Source organism: Apis laboriosa, unplaced genomic scaffold (assembly GCF_014066325.1).
Source record: "Apis laboriosa isolate Shangri-la unplaced genomic scaffold, ASM1406632v1 scaffold70_cov154, whole genome shotgun sequence".
NCBI classification, from domain to species: Eukaryota; Metazoa; Arthropoda; class Insecta; order Hymenoptera; family Apidae; genus Apis; species Apis laboriosa.
The window spans coordinates 1,035,259-1,055,259 of NW_025224195.1; the positions used below are offsets into that span (position 1 = coordinate 1,035,259).

At 20.8% G+C, this 20,001-nt stretch overlaps 5 protein-coding genes across 6 annotated transcripts; 2 read left to right on the forward strand and 3 right to left on the reverse strand.

The window, feature by feature from the left end:
* The first annotated feature begins 5,678 nt into the window (after window positions 1-5,678).
* On the forward strand, window positions 5,679-9,954 carry LOC122719135 (DNA repair endonuclease XPF). The gene is made up of 17 exons (XM_043944726.1): window positions 5,679-5,792; window positions 5,882-6,066; window positions 6,135-6,314; window positions 6,394-6,574; window positions 6,658-6,810; window positions 6,890-7,003; window positions 7,083-7,231; window positions 7,310-7,464; window positions 7,622-7,844; window positions 7,940-8,105; window positions 8,193-8,360; window positions 8,428-8,565; window positions 8,638-8,856; window positions 8,931-9,104; window positions 9,199-9,339; window positions 9,440-9,631; window positions 9,711-9,954. Exons 2-17 carry the CDS (start codon window positions 5,999-6,001, stop codon window positions 9,870-9,872), a joined length of 2,583 nt encoding a protein of 860 aa, XP_043800661.1. The 5' UTR covers window positions 5,679-5,792; window positions 5,882-5,998; the 3' UTR covers window positions 9,873-9,954.
* A 160-nt stretch (window positions 9,955-10,114) lies between these two features.
* LOC122719149 (probable inactive peptidyl-prolyl cis-trans isomerase-like 6) lies at window positions 10,115-13,586 on the reverse strand. 2 transcript variants are annotated; one of them, XM_043944748.1, is made up of 11 exons: window positions 13,495-13,586; window positions 12,356-12,402; window positions 12,083-12,271; window positions 11,915-11,977; window positions 11,668-11,815; window positions 11,412-11,598; window positions 11,115-11,265; window positions 10,851-11,034; window positions 10,585-10,775; window positions 10,349-10,494; window positions 10,115-10,265 (listed from the first exon to the last, which is right to left on the reverse strand). In XM_043944748.1, exons 2-11 carry the CDS (start codon window positions 12,398-12,400, stop codon window positions 10,145-10,147), a joined length of 1,425 nt encoding a protein of 474 aa, XP_043800683.1. In that variant the 5' UTR covers window positions 12,401-12,402; window positions 13,495-13,586; the 3' UTR covers window positions 10,115-10,144. The 2 variants fall into 2 exon arrangements, with proteins under 2 accessions (XP_043800683.1, XP_043800682.1); XM_043944747.1 differs by lacking the exon at window positions 13,495-13,586 and having other exon boundaries at window positions 12,356-12,598.
* Window positions 13,412-15,655, reverse strand: LOC122719150 (zinc finger protein 277). Its single transcript, XM_043944749.1, has 8 exons — window positions 15,604-15,655; window positions 15,296-15,515; window positions 15,015-15,192; window positions 14,739-14,941; window positions 14,500-14,662; window positions 14,028-14,228; window positions 13,805-13,947; window positions 13,412-13,728 (listed from the first exon to the last, which is right to left on the reverse strand). The coding sequence occupies exons 1-8, from the start codon at window positions 15,614-15,616 to the stop codon at window positions 13,596-13,598; spliced, it is 1,254 nt and encodes a 417-aa protein (XP_043800684.1). The 5' UTR covers window positions 15,617-15,655; the 3' UTR covers window positions 13,412-13,595.
* Window positions 15,656-16,359: 704 nt separating this feature from the next.
* On the reverse strand, window positions 16,360-17,682 carry LOC122719159 (lethal(2)neighbour of Tid protein). Its single transcript, XM_043944759.1, has one exon. The coding sequence runs from the start codon at window positions 17,680-17,682 to the stop codon at window positions 16,372-16,374; it is 1,311 nt and encodes a 436-aa protein (XP_043800694.1). The 3' UTR covers window positions 16,360-16,371.
* A 268-nt stretch (window positions 17,683-17,950) lies between these two features.
* On the forward strand, window positions 17,951-19,891 carry LOC122719147 (mesencephalic astrocyte-derived neurotrophic factor homolog). The gene is made up of 5 exons (XM_043944745.1): window positions 17,951-18,027; window positions 18,364-18,460; window positions 18,533-18,657; window positions 18,772-18,913; window positions 19,013-19,891. The coding sequence occupies exons 2-5, from the start codon at window positions 18,376-18,378 to the stop codon at window positions 19,186-19,188; spliced, it is 528 nt and encodes a 175-aa protein (XP_043800680.1). The 5' UTR covers window positions 17,951-18,027; window positions 18,364-18,375; the 3' UTR covers window positions 19,189-19,891.
* Window positions 19,892-20,001: the final 110 nt, after the last annotated feature.

Here is a 20,001-nt window from a genome sequence, read left to right on the forward strand (position 1 = left end):
TAGTTGCATAGCATTTTATCATTGTTTATTTCTTTCATTAAATAATTTAAAAAAGAATTTATGTACACTACTAAAAATCTGTACTATTCAAACATTTTTATTTGTTTTTTTTTCGTAATAAAATCAGAAATCGATAATATTCAAATAATTACAATAATATTTTATTAAAATAAAATTGAAAAGAATATTTAAAATTACTCCAAGTATTCTCATTCAAATAAAAACAATAAAAATTTATTAACATTTTCATTATTACATGAAATTTATTGTATTTTTCTTAAATAAAAACATTTATTAAATAATTTTTTAAATTATTATTCAAATTATCTTAATTTTTATAATTATATTTTTTTATATTTATATCAATTTATCAATAATAAAGATCTTACGATTTTTTTCAAATAATAATTCATTAAGAAAATATATAATTATTCCATTACGAACATTTTTTGATTAAAAATTTAAGACTCGATAATTTATAATTATCTTTTTCTCTTTTTTTTATTTTTTTATTATATTTTTTTTTATTATATCTTTAAATTTTTTCTGCGGCCCATTAAAAAAAAAAAGAACTAAATCACGATAAAATTCATTTTTTACATCTAATGTACAATTGTGACTATCACGAGATTAAATCGACTCTATATGAGTGTCTATATGAATAAAATTATTGAAAATTGTTTTTTATTTTTTTAATTACATTTTGAAATTAACAAAATGCCAATATAAAAATACACGAGATGAATACAATCAAATATAATCATTTAGTTTCCTAACTAACGAGAATTTTTTCCTGAAAATTCACTATAGTGATCATTTGCTCTTCCGAATAAAATTATAGAGATAAATGAAGACATGAAATAATTGAATGTTTATCATGTATTTAATATTAATGAAAATGTTTTATCAATTTTATTAACTTTATTAACTTTTCATAAAATTCTATAATTTTTATTACTTTATAATAAAAATATCTATAATTTTTAATACAATCGTAAAAAAAAATAATATATTCTTTTTTATCGAAAGTATTCCAATATTTCATATTTAATTTATCAATAAAATCTCAATATTCTTGTTGGTAACTAAAATTAAATATAATTTATAATTTCTTTCAAGTTTCAAATTATGTCTTCACCATATAATCAACGAAAAAAGATTTTTTTTATATAATTTTTGTCTATAGAAAATAACATGAATAAGCAGATAAAAAAACGGATATTCATTGCATTGAAGACACATTTCGAATACTATGCCAAGTACCTTACGATTATATGATATAATTATGCACATTTCATACTCTTTTGTTGCTAAAAGCACTACCAATATATTATGCATACACGCAAACGCACTAATTGTATATCCATCTTTCAAATATATGTATAACAATATTCACTTCGGTAGTGCATATATAAAGTCACACAGTTACATAGCAATAACAAAAACAAAACCCTTATTAAATACATATGTTAGTTTGAAACAGATATCTTTTTTTATAAGTCGTTTAGTTTGCATTTTATTTTTTTATTCTTTTGTGTAGTATGATTTTTTCCCTCTATTTTCTGTTAGTAAATTATATAAAATTATTTAATATTTTTTCGGAGTTTATATTTTTAATTATTTTCTTTAATTACTTTTATGTAAAACTGTATTGTAAAACTGATCTATTTTTACGTATTTATGAACTATATTACGTATTATAATGAACTAAAAGTATATAATAAGTATATACAGAACAAAAAATGAAACAAAGAATATACGATATTGTTTCATCTTAATATTATTTTTGTTATTTTCGTTATGTTATATTCTTATAACAAATATCGATATCAGAAATATGCAGTATCTTCGCGGTAAAAACAGTATAGTGTTTTTCAATCGAAATCCTAACCTACCTCGAATTCTCTTTTTCCCTCATCATTACGTCACTTTATCATATCCCGAAGCTATATACTTGCATACACGTGTGAAAACCTTACCCAATGTTCGTTTTTTTTCTTTTAAACGAATTCGTTGACAATATCTAATTGAATTGAATTTTCTAAGCAAAATGAAATATCCTTTTATAAAGACAAAAGAAACGCGCGGCAAGGACTATATATTCTTTTTAGCAAATAAGAAATTATGACATTTCGAAACCGATAAAAGAAATACAATATATTCGTATGTGATAAATTTTATAAAATAAGAAACTTTTAATACTTACCATGCAGAAGAACTTCACGTCGGCGTTACGCCCGCGCACGAAAACAATCTAGAGATGTACACCAAAAAATCCGTAAGCGTGTGTCCGTGATCCTGTTTATCAGGAAAGATCTTTGAAACGAAGTTTTGTCGTTTCTCTTTGTCTGGTTACCTTAGATATGGATGGATAACCGGCAAATAGAAAAACCTCACACGCGTAGTCCTGCGGTAGAGAATAAAAAAAGAATATTACACGATAAATCGAAGTCAAGTGCAATACACACACGATCAACCGCACGGCGCGCGGGTTCAGCGGCCGACTGAAAGGATGCAGTCGCCTTTGGTCCGCCATGGTCCGCTCACGGACCCCTGTGGCCCCTCGTGGTCCGGCCAACTCCCCACCATACAACGACACAGAGACAAAGCAGCTGCGCGCGCACCTACACATTTTTTGACCCTCCGCCATTCTCCCTTCCCTCTTGTCCCCACTCCAGCATACTTAGGCTCGATTCATCGTGTACCTAAGTTTCTTTATTCGTACACACATGCATACTACCTAGTAATAGGGTTGATCCAGGAGGAATTTGTATTTCCAAGGTATTCGATAACTAAATCTTATTCTTTGTAAAATTTAAATATATATATTATTAATAATATTTAGTAAGAATCTGAAACAGTTATAATATTCAGTGTATGATAGATAAATTAAATAACTATTATACATATAATTATCAAAATAGCTTTATTTGCTATTATATATATATCGCTATGTGTATAATATATACATTTATTTATATATCTGTTATATAATTATATTTTTTAATAAATTGACTTTTAAATTACAAAATAACTTAAATATAATAATATGATTCTCAGGTGATTTATTAAGATATGAAGAATTCCTAAAATATTATTATTATTATTATAAAATATTATTATTTATATTCATAATTGATTTTAAATCATCAAAGTATTGAAAATGGATCAAGAGGATATTGCTCCCATCGCTATATAATAAGGCGCCATACACATCACTACCCAGGAGTCCTTAGTCGACACTCTCACTCGCGTTACCTCACCCCCTCTTTTTCCTTCCTGCAGACTCGTCATAGGCCTGTTTACACCCTGTGAGAAAGAGAGACTATTACCGGTCTGGTAGCTTATATCGATGTAGGAAAAAGTATATACCGGCCGATCCTATTGCATTGGCAAAATTGAAGTAACCGCGTTGTATTTGTATGACGGACTATTAGTAACAAAAAACATATATATGATAACAATCTTTTAATATCTTCTATAACATATTATTTATGCAATAGAAAATGTATATAAAATATAAATTTTTTCCACCATGAAAATAGTACAACTTATTTCACTTGGTAAATAGGATCGAAATTAATCATATTAAGTAAGATTATTATTTAATTTTTTGATTGATACAATAATAAATTATAAAATTTTATTTATCATTGTATAATTATTCATGTTATTCATCAATGTTATTATTATTATATTTCACAATTATTTTTACTTTTAAATAACATAAAAACTATATCGATAGTATATATATATATATATATATTTAAATAATAAGAAAAATTTATAAGGAAGAAGAATTTCATTAGAAAACACAATATATTTTTTTTTATTTAAATAAACGAATCATTTTTTTTAAATTAATTAAAATTAGTGATTTTTATAAAGTAATAATATTTAATATTACAAAGTAATATAAAGTAATAATTATTAACCTCATTTCCTAATAATGATGTACCGGATATCATGTTTGATTACAAAGAGTACCTAGTATAAATAGCAAGGAATTTTTAAAAGAATGCTTTGATACGTATCATAGCAAAAATTTATTATATATATATATATATACAGATTGCATTTTTATTACATATTTTTAATTCTTTATAAAATTATTTAAAAAAAATTTGTAATTATTAATTTAATATATTAATTTAATCTTGAATGTATTAATTTCTATGTTGATATATCTAGAATTGCTAGATGTCAACTAACAAATTTTTAAATATAAGAAAATTATTTTTTTATAAAACAATCTAAAACTTTTAAAGTTATAAATATTATATTGGATAAAAATTACACTAACTTATTTAATTTTAAACAAAAATTTTTTTTTTTTATATCTTATATTGTATATCAATGTTTGTTTTTAACTTTATATCTTATAAGAAATATAAAAAAATATATTATTAATATATAAAAATATTTGCAATTATTTTGTTTAATATATAATTGTTTAATATATAAAAGCAAATTATATTTTTTTAGAAAAAAGAAAAATAAAAATAATGAAAAATATATATGACTATCAATATATGCATAGTTTAATTTAAGTAAATTTAAATAGCATATGTTATTATTTAAATTTAAATAAAAAAAATTCACTTACGTGAATATTATAAGTGACATCTGCAACTTTATTTGATAAATGTAATTTTATGAAATTTTAATTACAAAATTGTGTACATAACATAAATAAATTTTTTATCATTTACAAAATATTCTATAATTTATTTAGAAAGATATACATAATGTTATTTTTATAAGAAATATTAATATTTAGAAAAAATCATTTTGAAATATATTAACCTCAAATATCTTTTACAAAACCAAAGGTATATAAAGTAAAATTTACAAAAGAATATTAATTTAAAATATTTAAAATATATAAATTATAATTTTTTTAATATAATTATATATATTATGTGATTTTATAAAATCTATATTATCTATATATATTTTATAAAATTATAAATTATAATTTTATTAACTATTATCTTTAATTTTATACAAATATTATATGTGAAAAAAATTATTTAAAAAAAATGTTCATAAAATTTTTACAGATTAATATAAAGCTTATTGCATGTTGATCATGTTAAAATTCATTATACTATGAGGAATATTTTTATTTTTCTTATTTTGGTAAGCATGTTTGTTTATATATATATATAATTTGGAATTCTTTAAAATAACAAATTATTTTATTTTAGCAAATATCCTATGTATTATCACATGAAGATAAATTATTACATTATATAATTGATGAAGTTCCAGGAGGTTCATACAAATATTATAGTTTAGCTTATGAAGGTTTTATTAAAATAATATTAAAATCTGAGTAAGTAAATTATTAAAATAATATAATATTAATTAATCATTTATATCTTGTATAAAATCTAATTATAAATAAAAAAAAGAAATATAATTTTTTATTGATATAATTTTTAATTTTATTTTATACTTCATAGCACTGGAGATGCAGATTTATATGCTTCACAAACAATAACAAAACCAACTTATGAACCAGATCAATATTGTCTTCAATCTGCTACATGTGGAGAAGATACTATTCTTATTCCAGATAGGTACATTAAACATAAATTTCTATAAAAAAATTAATCTATATTTAAATCTTAATAACAATATTTTTTTCAAGTTTTAAAAGACCAGTTAGTATAGGAATTTATGGACATCCATCACATGAAAATAGTAAATACATTCTTTTAGTATATCAAACAATAGATACAGAAAATATATCATATAATAAAGATTCAGAAATTTATAATAATAAGGTATATATTAAAATACAAAAATATTAAAAACAATAATTCATATATAATTTTTTATATAACTTTTGATATAATTAATTTTATTATTTCAGGAACAAGAATCATCATTCTCTGCATATATTACTTGGTATTTGTTAGATTTACTTTTTCATATATTATTTTAATATATGTGTTTTAATATAATGATATAATAATTTCTTTAATTAATCATGTTGGAATATGAAAACCAAATATTTTTGGAAATACTCCATGAAGATGGATTAGTTATTATAGCAAAGTAATTATTGTATTATTTATGTATTATACATATAAAATAATATTTTATTTATATTTCTTATATTTTAGGGGACTTGGTATAGAAACAATATTTGCAAATATATTAAGAGCTTATATAGATCCTGGAAACTTAATTATAGTTTTAGGAACTACAAATCACGATGAACAATATTTTATTGATCTTTTAAAAAATTATGGATTAAAACAATTACCTCGTGTTGTAACTTCTGAATGTTCTTCTGATGAAAGGTATACAATATTTTCTGTTTGGATCAAAATTTTCACATTTTAATATAATTTTTGTTTTATTATTTCTTAATATTTGTAGGGAAATAATGTATCTGGAAGGTGGTGTATTATTTATGTCAGGTCCAATTCTTGTAGTAGATTTATTAAAAAAAAGAATTCCATTACATTTAGTTACTGGAATTCTTGTATATAGAGCACATAATATTTTAAATTCATATCAAGAAGCATTTGCTCTTCGTTTATATAGACAAAATAATAAAGTAAATATAAAAAAAATATAAAATAAAATAAAAATGAATTCTTATTACAAAAAATATTTCTTTTTTTTTATAAATTCTTATAGACTGGTTTTATTAAAGCCTTCACTAATTCAGCATTGGCATTTACTGTTGGATTTATGCAAGTAGAACGAGTAATGAAAGCTTTGTTCGTTAAAAAATTATATTTATGGCCACGTTTTCATACTCTTATAAATAGTAGTTTAGAAACACATAAGGTAATAACATTTCAAAATTATTAAAATTATAATATATTATAAATTATACTATAAAGAATTATGTCAACAAATTTTTTAGCCTGATGTTATCGAACTACATGTAAAAATTACACCTAAAATGTTAAACATTCAAATTTCTTTACTTGATATAATGAATTATATTGTAAAAGAATTAAAAAGACTTAATAAATATGTGAGTATGTTTTATTAAAAAAAAAATGTTCAATTAAAAAAAAAAAAGATAAAAATTCATTTACATCTTATTTTTATAGTTAGATTTAGATGATTTAAATGTTGAAAATGCAATAACAAAAAAGTTTCATAAGCAATTACAGTTGCAATTAGATCCTATTTGGCATCAACTTAGTTCTACTTCAAAGCAATTGTTATCTGATTTAAAAACATTACGTGCTCTTCTTGCGTAAGTATTTCAGAAATCAAAAAGTAAATATAAATAATTTATTTTCTACACAAAAAAATAAAAATATAATTTTTTAAGATCTTTAACATATGAAGATAGTGTGTCATTTTATTCAATGTTAAATCGCTTACGTACTATGGAATATGCTATAAAAAATAGTGGTTGGTTGATGTTAGATTCTGTAGATACTTTATTTAAAAATGCAAAAGAAAGAGTTTATAATGAAAAAAATGGTGAGTTCGTTTGAATTCTTGTTAAAAAAGATTTATGATTATAATATATATATGTAAAATATGTATTATATTTATTATATTTTTAATTATATATTTTTAATATATTTATGATACATATATTCGAAATTTTATAATGTAAAAATTGATTTTTATATAGAATTGAAACCTGAAAGTACTCCAAAATGGATAGCACTAACAGAAGTATTACTTGAAATTCAGAATGATAATAAAAAAAAAAGTAATTCTGAAAAAATCCTTATTTTGGTACATGATCGTAATATTTGTTATCAACTAAGAAATTATTTAATTATGGGTGCCAATGAATATTTACTTTATGAAGCAATGAAAAAACTTTCTCATAAAGAAATACAAAACATAAGGTATATTAAAAATAAAATCTTTTATTCAAAAGAAATAAATATAAATATATGGAAAAACACTTTAATTCTTATCATTTTTTTTATTTTAAAAAAAGTGAAACAAGTGTGGAAAAAGAAAGTACATCTACAATTGAAGATAATAATGAAGAACAAGATACTTATGTATTAACATTATCTCAAAAAGTTAAAGAAGAAAATCAATCTGATTCACTAATCAAAGAAGAAATCAAACATCAAACTTTATTTGAAGAATGCTCACAAGTAAAATTTTATTATATATTATATTACTTTATTATATGTATAATATATATAAAATTAATGCAATTCAATATAAATTATTATTATTAGATTGCAAATTTAGATTTAACAAATATAAATGAAAATATGCCTATTATTCTGATACAATCTTTAAAAAAAAATGGTGATCCAATGGCATTACAACGTGCTTTAACAGAACATATGCCAAGTAACATTATTATGTATGTAGCAGATTTGTCTGCTATACGACAAATTGAAGTATGTATAACATTAAAAAAAATTAATTGTTAATTTATATCTATATAAATTTATATTTTATCAATAGGTTTATCAAAATAACAATCCATCAATAGATTTAAAGGTATATTTCTTAATTTATGGAGGTTCTGTGGAAGAACAAGAATACCTTACTTCGTTAAGGCGAGAAAAAGAAGCATTTCATGCATTAATTAATAGTAAAACTGTATGTATACTATATATTTCAAATGAATTCTCATATACATATGAATTATATTATGTATTTTTTTTATTTCAGACAATGGTTATTCCTGAAGATCAAGATGGAAAAACTGAAGATTGTTTAAGTCTTGCAATACAATCGGATGAAGACAGTGAAATGAATACACGTAAAGGTGGATTGCCAAAAATATCTGAAGCTCCTAATACTGTTATAGTTGATATGAGAGAATTTCGAAGTGAATTACCCGCTATACTATATACACGAGGCATGAAAATTGAACCAGTAACTTTACAAGTAAAAAATTTAAATATTTAAATGATTTAAAGAATATAATTTTAACTATTCCAAATAACAATCAGATTTTTTAGGTGGGAGATTATATTTTATCGCCAGACATTTGCGTTGAGAGAAAAAGTGTCTCTGATTTAATTGGTTCCTTAAATAGTGGAAGATTGTATAATCAAGCTATTGCTATGACACGGTATTATAACAAACCAATGCTTTTAATAGAATTTGATCCAAATAAACCATTTTGTTTTCAAGTACATATATTTTTATACATCATAAAATGTTAATTATTAAAATTTTCTAATTTATTAGATTTTTATGAAATTCATTAAAAATTTTTAATTATAGGGTTATTACTATGCTAGTAAAGATGTTCAAAATATGTTCATTACTTCAAAACTTCAACTTTTGACTTTACATTTTCCTCGTTTAAAACTTGTATGGTCACCTGGTCCTCATGCAACAGCTCAATTATTTGAGGAATTAAAGGTAATATAATTAAAATTTAAAGATTTTAAATAGTATTTTAAATTTATTTTGTCTTAAATATAAATAAAAAATATAAATAAAAAAAAATATAAATTTGTAGGGGGGAAAAGATCAACCAGATCCAATAAAAGCTGCACAGATTGGAGTTGAAGAAAATAAAGAAATACCAGTAGATAAATATAATTCTCGTATTCAAGATTTTGTTTCAAAATTACCTGGAGTTACTACTAAAAATTTACATTTAATACTAAGTAAAGGGCAATCATTAGATCATCTTAATAAACTTTCTAAAGTATGTCGTATAAAATCATAATTTAAATTTATTAAGAATATAAATTAAAAATATAGAATAATATATTTTAATATTTTAGGAAGAATTTACTGAATTACTTGGAAATAAAAATGAAGCACAAATGTTATATAATGCATTTCATGAAAAAATTTCTCTATTTGAAGAAAAATCAAGTACAAATGGTAAAAAATCTGGATCTAAAGGTCGCGGGAAAAAATTGTTTACTAAAATCAAACAGTAACATTTTAAATTAATATTTCATTATTATTCATTTTTTACAAAATATTAGTTTATTATATTATTGTTTGTTATATTTGTATTTGTTTGTTATATTTAAAATTTACATGTATTGTGTATAATTATATAAAAAATATAGAAAAATTACGTATAAATTTTTTAAAAAATAAAAAAAATTATTTTTTTGTATTAAAAATACAATTTTTAATTATATCTTTGAATTTGTATTTTAAATTTATTATAAATATAATGAATTTAAATAAAAATATTTGTTTTTTATTCTTGTATTTCGAAAGTTCTTATTAAACATAGTATAGCTTTATTTATTATTTTTTCTAATATTGATATACAATTTTCTGAGACTAATACATTAGTAACATGTTTTTCTTCAAATATCCTGTAACCATAAAATATAGAAATATAATTTAGAATAAAAACTGATATTTCTTAAAATAAATTATAAAAAATTAAATTACGTACTTCGTAATTTTTGAACTATTACATTCCAAAGAAATGATAGATTTTGCTTCAGCCTTTTTAATAGTCTTTAATGCTATGTCATGCGCAATTTTTAGTATTTTATGTATTGTTGCATGACTATTCAATGAAATATGTTGCAGGCAAAACTAAATAAATTATAAATATATTTTATTATATAATAATAAATTTTGATTAAAATAAAGTAAAATTTTAATATTTAATTAAAATTAATTTACTTCGTTATATTCATAACGAAAAATATAAGCTAAAATAATTTTAGAAATTTCTGAAACAAATATTATTTTTTCTTGTTCTGTCATTACTTCTGGTTGAAAATTCAATAATAAATCATGAAGTTTGACTTTTATTGTATCATATCTTGCCATATCAGTTAAATAAATTTTTTCATAAATATGCATATCCATCCCTATAAAAAGTTATATAACATATATTAAATATTTATATTTATATATATATGATAGAATTTTTTATGTATAAATACCTGGTTCATAATCAGTTGCAAGACAATAAAGGCCATTTAAATATCGTTCAGCTATCAAAAGCGATGCAGTATCACGAACATCTATCTTATCTACAATATTATCAAACCATGGTGTAATAGAATAATAATCAAACATATTGTCATTGATTACATATTCTCCTTCCATGCATACTGGTTGATGTTCCTAAAATAAAAACTAAATTGGACTACAATACAATGATATTAATATATTTATAAATTTACTAATTTTATAATAATACTAACAAGGAAAATCTTTGATTCTGTCTCCATTTTAATTTCATTACCAAAAATATATTCTCCACATTGTGAAATTATTATTTGTTCAATAGGACGTTCATAGTATGTTGACATATTTTCTAATTTCTTTAAAGTTCCAATACCATCTATAAGTTGTCTTTGTACAAATCATAAATTATTTTACATTTACATTTCAATAAATATTATAAACATTATATTTTAATTATATAAGAATACTTAAAATTAAATTCTTAAACTTATAATTTTAAATATATTTATACATATAAATATATATATAATTACCCAAAAGCAACATAAAAATGATCCATCCAAGGATTTGATTTTAAACATACAATAAATTGTGATTCATTACAATGTTTTCCATTATTTGCCAATGAAAGAACTCCTCTGCGATCATGAGGAATACAATAAGACTCATCAGGTATTTTAACATTTTCTGCATTTTCATTAATTTCAGTATGTTCACATCCTATAAAAAGCAATATTTGACAAATATTTAAACAAAGTAAAGAATAATTTAAATTATATTTGATTATACCTCCACATTGAATCCATCCATTTTTTACTATACGATGTAAATGCATATTTATATAATAAGCATCTTTATAACATTCCTTCAATTCATCATATCCAGTACAAAGATTTAAAAAATGTTGACAAGTTAATGGTAACAAATCAGAATATAGCTAGAATGATATATTTAATATATTTATTTTGTAAGATTATTTTCTATAAGATTAATTTTCTATAAGATCAAATTATAGAAATTATACAGAATTTCTCACCATAAACAAAAATGAACCAATAGGCGAATTATTTATGGAAAACGTGAAATAAACATATTTCTTCTAAAATTTAATATTATTATATTAGTAAACAATTTATATCATTAAATTCAATGATAAACAAAATAAACAAATAAAATTTTTTTTAATTAATAATAAACAATTTACTTTAGATTTTTCCATAAATCGTTTACAGCATTCAATAGCAAGATTTTCATAATATTCTATTTCAAAAGGTAAACTAAAGATATAATCTTGACTTATATAATAAAAAAATTCTACTTCATTACCAAGATATTCATCATTTATAAAAACAGCAACAGTATGTGTTAATGACCATATTTTACCTCCAATTTGCTAGAAATATATATATATATATAAAATATAAATTAAATTATTATAATATAATATATTATTGAAATGATAATAGTTTATTATTACTCTTTTTAATTTATGAATGTATTCATGCCATTCTACTTGAAACATTTCTATAATTTGTGGTATAGAAAATTTAAATGATAAGTGTTGATATAATTTTTCTGCACATATTCGTGCCTTCTGAAAGGCAATAGTATTTATAATGCCTACTACTTTAATTTTAATACCATTATTAAAAGAGTTTAAAAAATATTTGTTTGATAATCTTTTTTTATTTTTACACTGCATTATTATATGATTAAATTTTAATTTCTATTAAATAAATTATTTGAAATTAGAATAATTAAAATTAAATTGATAAAAAATATAAAAATGAATATATTTAATTGAATATATCATAATTTGAGTTTTCTCCTGTTATTATATAATGAAATTATGTATATATTACAGTATTTCTTAACTGAAGTATGCAAAGTTAATATAAAAAAATGAAAAGCATTTAATGAAGAATTCATTTTTATTTATATTTACACTTGAAATTTATAACAAAATTAATTTCGCATTAGAACTCAGTTTTCATGAATATCTTCAGTTTGTGCTACCGGAAAAATTAGAATATTTTAACGATTATTATGGATTACAAATAGAATAAATGGACATTACTTAATTACCTAGTTAATGTATGTAAACTTAATATTTCTAATTATATAAGTAACATAAGTTTACTCGAAGTTTTTACTAATATTATTATATTTTATTATTATCCCAAATGTTTGATAAATACTAAACTAAATCTTCATAAAGTATATGAATCAATCCAAACTTGATTTTGAAACTAATTTACAAGTATTTAAGACTATTCAGATTCTCTTAGATAATTAGTGTTATCTATTTTAGAAATTTTTATTATTCTAGCATTTTATTCTAATATTTTAAAATGTTTATGAAAATATATTTTATATGTTATGAAAATATATAAAAAATTGCTTTTCTTATAATGCTTATATTTTTCCTATAATATTTTATTTATTTTTATTTTATTTAATGTACAGTTAATATTATAATGTATATTATAATGTAAATGGAATTTTATATATCTTAATCTCTAATTTTCTCTAATCTAATCTCTAATTTTATATATCTTATTCAATATTCAATATTTAGATATATAAATAAGTATTAGTTTTTTTACAAAAGGATACTTCAAGATATAATTCAATTAATGTTTATAATATTATTGCTAAATTCATCCTTTAATACAGTAAACAAAATCTGTAATATTTTTTTATATTTTGGAAAGCTTTTAATACTTAGTTTTTATTACTGTTTCATACGTTGCTTCTGTAATATTTTCAAAATCATTTTCTTCATCACTAGTACTACTTGTGTCTAAATTATATAAAAAGGATTCATTCTCATGCATAGGAAAATAAAACCTGAAATTTTGTATTATTAATATAAAAAAAACTAATTTAATGAATTATGATTTATATTTTTATATAAAATACTAACTCTGGTTGATCCCACGTTTTTGGAGAAGGTATTTTAAAATGATTTTTTTTTTTCATATGTTCTAAAATATTATCTACTTTCATTTCACAAAAAACACATTTTTGTAAATGAATTTGCCTTTTGATATAATTAACTACTTTCACCTATTTTAAGAATAATTTAAGAATTTGAATTTTTTTTTAACATTTTATAATTATATATATATACATAATATATATCATACTTTCTGATAAAATGTTAAATCCTTTGATGCAATTTCAAAATCAAAATCATGTTCTGTTTTCATATGTGCAAGAATAAGATGAAAATGCTTATCACTGTAATTACAGAACAAACATGATATACCAATATCTTCATCTTTCCAATCTGACCATGTATCTTCATCTTCATTTTCGCTACTTTCATCTCCTACTTTATAATTATTCTAAATATAAAAAAAAAAAAATTAAAATATTTATGCATTTTCTAGAAATTTATTATTAAAGCATTCATTAATATAATTTGTATTAATATATTTATAATATATATAATCGAATTATGTTGAATTCTGCATTGAAAAATCGATTTTAATCAAAATTGTATATTATTATTATATTATATATTATATATTAATATATTATAAATATATTATATTATATTTTATATATATATATATATATATATATATATATAATATAGCAGTATATTTAAAATACTTGTTTAGATTTTAATGATTTTCCAGGTTCTAAATAATTATTTATATAAAATTTATCATATTCCTTGTTATTAGGATTTATTCTTTTATGTAGTTTTTTTCGCATATGTTCTTTTAAAACTGTTCGATCTTTAAATAATTTTTCACAATATATGCATATCAAACTGAAAAAAAAAGTTTAATACTATAGTCTATTTAGTAATATGAATATAATATATAAAATATATTTATATATCTCACTTATCAATAGTTGTTTGAATTTTATCCAAAAATTCATCTATAAATACCAAATTATCTGGTTTACCAAGATATAAATTATGTTTTTGAGCTAAATGTTTTATATATGTAATACGTAATCCTGAAAACTCCATTCGACAAAAAATACAACCACGTTTAAAATTAGTATCTGTTCTTTCTCTTGTTTGTTCTGATAAAATCCATTCCTTAAAATTAAAATTAATATTTCATAATTATCTATAACAAAATTTACATAAAACTTCTATAGATGATTAATACCAATTTTGCTTGATGTATTTCATCTCTTAAAATTTTATCTTCTGATATACAATCAGAAAGTAAAAAATATCTTTCATTTTTGCTTGGTTTTCCATCTGGAGTGCAATCCATTAACATTGTTGTACAGAATTTAGTCAAAGGCTCTTCTTTAAATTTAACACTCCAATAATGTACATAGCTGAAAATCATTAAAATTTTTGATAAAAACTTAATTATTAACTGAAATTAAATATATTACTTCATATATAAATTAAATAATAATAATAATAATAAAATAAAACCTTTTCAGACTTGCAATATTCCAAACATCTGCTATTACAAGTCGATGCTTTTTAAATAAATGAGTCAAGAATTCTTTTTCATTTTTAGGAAGTATAAATTTTATATCACATAGAACACATTTTGTTTCATAAGGTTTATCATCAATTCCTATAAATTGAGACTTATATGCAGTGTAATTTTTATTAAAAATACTCGTAGACAATAAATCTTTATATTTTTCTATAATATAATATTATACAATTATTTGTAAATGTTTTTATGCATGCCTAATTTTTTATAAAAGATGAAATATAAATATAATTCATACCTTCAGTACTCATAATTATTTTAATTATAAAATATAATAAAAAAATGTTTGAATAAATAAATTTATGAAATTTGATTATTTCGAAAAGTATTTTTATAATAGGTTATAGACATTGATTTAATATACAATCATAAAAATAGGAATTTTATTGTCTTTCATTAAAATTTTTAAATAAATTTAATATTTTCAATGAATTAATTTCAAAGAAGTAATGAATATCATTATTTATTAATGAAAAATATTATTTTTTTTTTAAATTTATGCAATCACGTCTTCATCGTTCTGTCAAAATAAAAAGTTCTTATTGAATAAAATTAGAACTTTATTTTTTGTTAGAGCATTTAAATAAAAAATAAATGCATCTATACATAATTTATTAAATATAAGATTTCATTTTTATATATAAAGATATCTGAAAATAAATAGTTTAATTATAGAAATTGTAATATTTGATTAATCATATATGCAATTTATAATAAGTACATCTTTTTTTCTTTCATTAATAATATAATTAACATATTTATTAAAAAAAATTTTATATTTTAATTCATATATATATTACTGTTTTGCAATTAACATTATGATTAAAATAATTTTTTAAATTAAAATTTAATTTTATTTAAATTACAATAATGAAATTTTAATAAAATAAAAATATTTTTTTCTTTTAAATTTAAATTGAAAATAAAAACTGTGTTTAATTTTTAAATTAAATCAATATTAGGAAAAATGAAAAAGAAAGTATAAAAATATATTGTATCAAAAGCTTTATTTTTTTTTTTCATTAGTACATTTTTTATTCATAAAACCAAATAATAATATCAAATGACATATATGTAATGAAATACTGCTAAAAATGGTACTTGGATAAATGTTCCAACATAATTCTATTATGCCCAAAATAGTTAATTTTATTACAGTCTTGTAATCTGTACACCATGCAATATATGGCAATGTATGATAATACCATATATAAAATTGATAATGCAATGATCTACTAAATGTCATACCAATAAAATTTGCAGCAAATATTGGAAAAATGAACAATTGACTCACTGTAGACATATCTATTTTTTCTTTCTTTTTTAGTTGAGATTGTAGATTTTTCTCCATATACTTTAATTTTGCATAGGATTTCATATATTTTATCCATGTTGGTATACAATAAATTAAAGTTAATATATGTAAGATTAACAATGATATATGAAAATATGGATGAATAAAAACATGTTCTGGTAAGAATCTCCAATTTACAGTCCATTTAAACTCAAAAATTCTTCCAAAATTAAAAGCACCTTTTATATATGCAAATGGATTATAAAAGAGAAAAGGAAAACCTAAAATTAATTGAATTAAGGCACATATAAATAAATGCATTATTGTTTTGATCATTCCTAAATTACATATATAAGCTATGAAAAGTGCTGGTGCAAATAACAAAATATTCATTTTTATAGACACAGCCATGCTGTAAAAAATACTACCTAAATACCATTGATCATCTAAAAATGCATTAAGACTAGCAAATAACAATATCATTGCAATTGGATCATTAAAAAGTCTTAAAACAAATATAGAATGAACTCTATAAGATGTACAACACATAATGATCAAAATATATGGAGGAACTTTTTTAGTTTTTGCGTATATTCGGAAAACCAACATAAGTAGCACGATATAAAGAATTGCAAAGAAATATTGTGCTATTTTTATTTTTGTTCCATGATCCGTAATAAAATATAATATAGAAAATATATAAACAAATCCTGCAGGATAGACTAATGGTCCTGTATCACCTTTCAATCTTGAATAATCCAATGTTCCATTTAAAAAGCCTTCAACTTCTTGCATATAAGCTTTCCAGTCGATTTCTGTATATGGTACTTTTTCGATAACTAATATATTCACAATAATTTCCAAAATAATAAATAATCTTCCAATCAAAAATATTTTTTTTGGATCTGTGAATAAGGAAATGAATTTTCTCCAATCTAAATAATTTTCGTACCAATTTTTAGTATTTTTCTTTGATATTTTAATTGAATTAAGGTTAAATCGAAATTCTCTGCGTGGCGCCATATTGCATATATATGTTTCTTTATTTTCGCTTTTGCGTTATGTGCATATTCTCTATCGGTCAATCCCCCCTTTTTATTTTTTAACAATTCATATCAACCAATCACAAAGCACGATATTAAATGTGAGTCATGATATATTAGAACCAATCAGAATGCGCCAGCTGGGATTCCGGGCTTTTGACAGAATCCAACGTGTATAAAATAAAGCGTGAATTAAATTTATGTAGTTAAATTAAAAATTTCATTATAATAAAAACTCAATGAATTAAAACTTTAGTGTGTTTATTTTACAACTTAAGAATATATTGTACGTGATATAAAAATTACTTTATTAGCACAGTAATACGTAAGTTGTTTCATTATTATATATTTTAACCTATTAAAAATAGTATTATTTTTTTTATTTATTCCTATTATTTTTTCATTCGTAAATTAATAAATTTTTTAAATAAAATAGTATTATTATATTAATATTTGTTTTTAAAAGATTATATAATTAAATTTAAACAGAAAAAATATATTTAATTAATTTTTTTAATTTATATATCTAATTATTTTGTAAGAAAAAGTCTATTTTATTTGATAATAAATCTTTATACAAGCTTTTTTTTATTAAATTATATAATGCCAGATTCTTTTATGAAATTAAAAAATATAAAATTGAAAAATTATTATTTTACAGAAAATAAATAAAATGAATAGTTCAGTGTTATTAACTCTTTCTATTGTTATTGGATTAATATATACTGTCATAGCTTTGAAAAATGATGAATGTGAAGGTAAATTAATGTTTTTTTTAATTTTTTATTTAATTTGAGTTGATTGATTTTCTAAATTTCATAATATTTTAGTATGTATAAATACTGTGGAAAGGTTTGTCAATACTTTAAGTGAAGATGTGAAAATAGATACAAAAAAAATAGAAGCAGCATTTAAAGAATTTTGTAAAGGTACTAAATCTAAGGAAAATAGATTTGTAAGTAGTTTATTTAATTAATGTAATAAATCAATAAAACAATATTTAATATAATATATTATGATATAATATATAGTTTATGTTTAAATGAATTAAATTTTTGTTCTTGTTTAGTGTTATTATTTAGGTGGACTAGAAGAATCTGCCACAGGTATTTTAAGTGAATTGAGTAAACCTATATCTTGGTCCATGCCTGCAAATAAAATATGTGAAAAATTGAAAAAAAAGGATTCTCAAATATGTGATTTGAGATACGGTATGTTTATTTTTAATTAATTTTATATTTAAATATTCATGTTATTGAATTGAATTATTTTTCTAATATTTAAAATGCAATATTATTATTTAATTTTAGAAAAACAAATTGATATTAATACTGTTGATTTGAAAAAACTTAAAGTACGTGATTTAAGGAAGATTTTAAGTGACTGGGATGAAACATGTGATGGTTGCATAGAAAAAACGGATTTTATTAAACGAATTGAAGAACTAAAACCTAAATATTCTCATAGTGCAAAATCAGAACTCTGAAAAATGTTCAAAAATATAGATAAATTATTACGTTAGTATGGCTAAGCTTTCAGGTATTTTTTTTTTAAATGATTAATAGTATTTATATTTTTTCCTTCTAAATGAATATATATCAATGATTTTGTACAATTAGTTTTATCAAATTTTTAAAAGCCAGTATAAGCATTTAAATTTCAGTGAATGAAATTATATTTCGTTAAATTTTTTATGTTAATTATGTAATATGTTAGATATAAATCTAAGAAATTAATGTTGAGCAATGAAAATTTGTTAAAAAAGGATAATTCCTTTTAATGTAGCCATGCTAATACAAATTAAATATCATAAAGGTGCTCCGTTTTTATCATACTAATATTAGATAAATATAAATAACTCAAATTTTTCATATAACAAATTATTTTCATGTTTTTATCTTTCATTGCTCTTCCTCAACTATTCTGATACAGTGTGTTTATACATGTATAAATCCTATTTATATCAAAAAGCCGTGTACTATATAATCACATATGTATTTGTGATGAATTATCAATATATCAATGTGTTGTTATATGTATTTATATTTTCTTTTTATGTATTGTATTATATTGAAAAAAACTTGCTATTAATTCTATAACATTCTCAATATTTTTTAAGCATTATATGCTATAATATATTGTTTTTTCTTATTAAGAAAACATACATGTTCAGTATTAAAGAGTTATTAATAATTAATCAAAGTTAGTTTTAATTTGATCTGAAATTATATTTAAGTACACATAAAATATATTATATATAATATTCAAATTCATCATTAGTAGAACAATTTCACTTGTA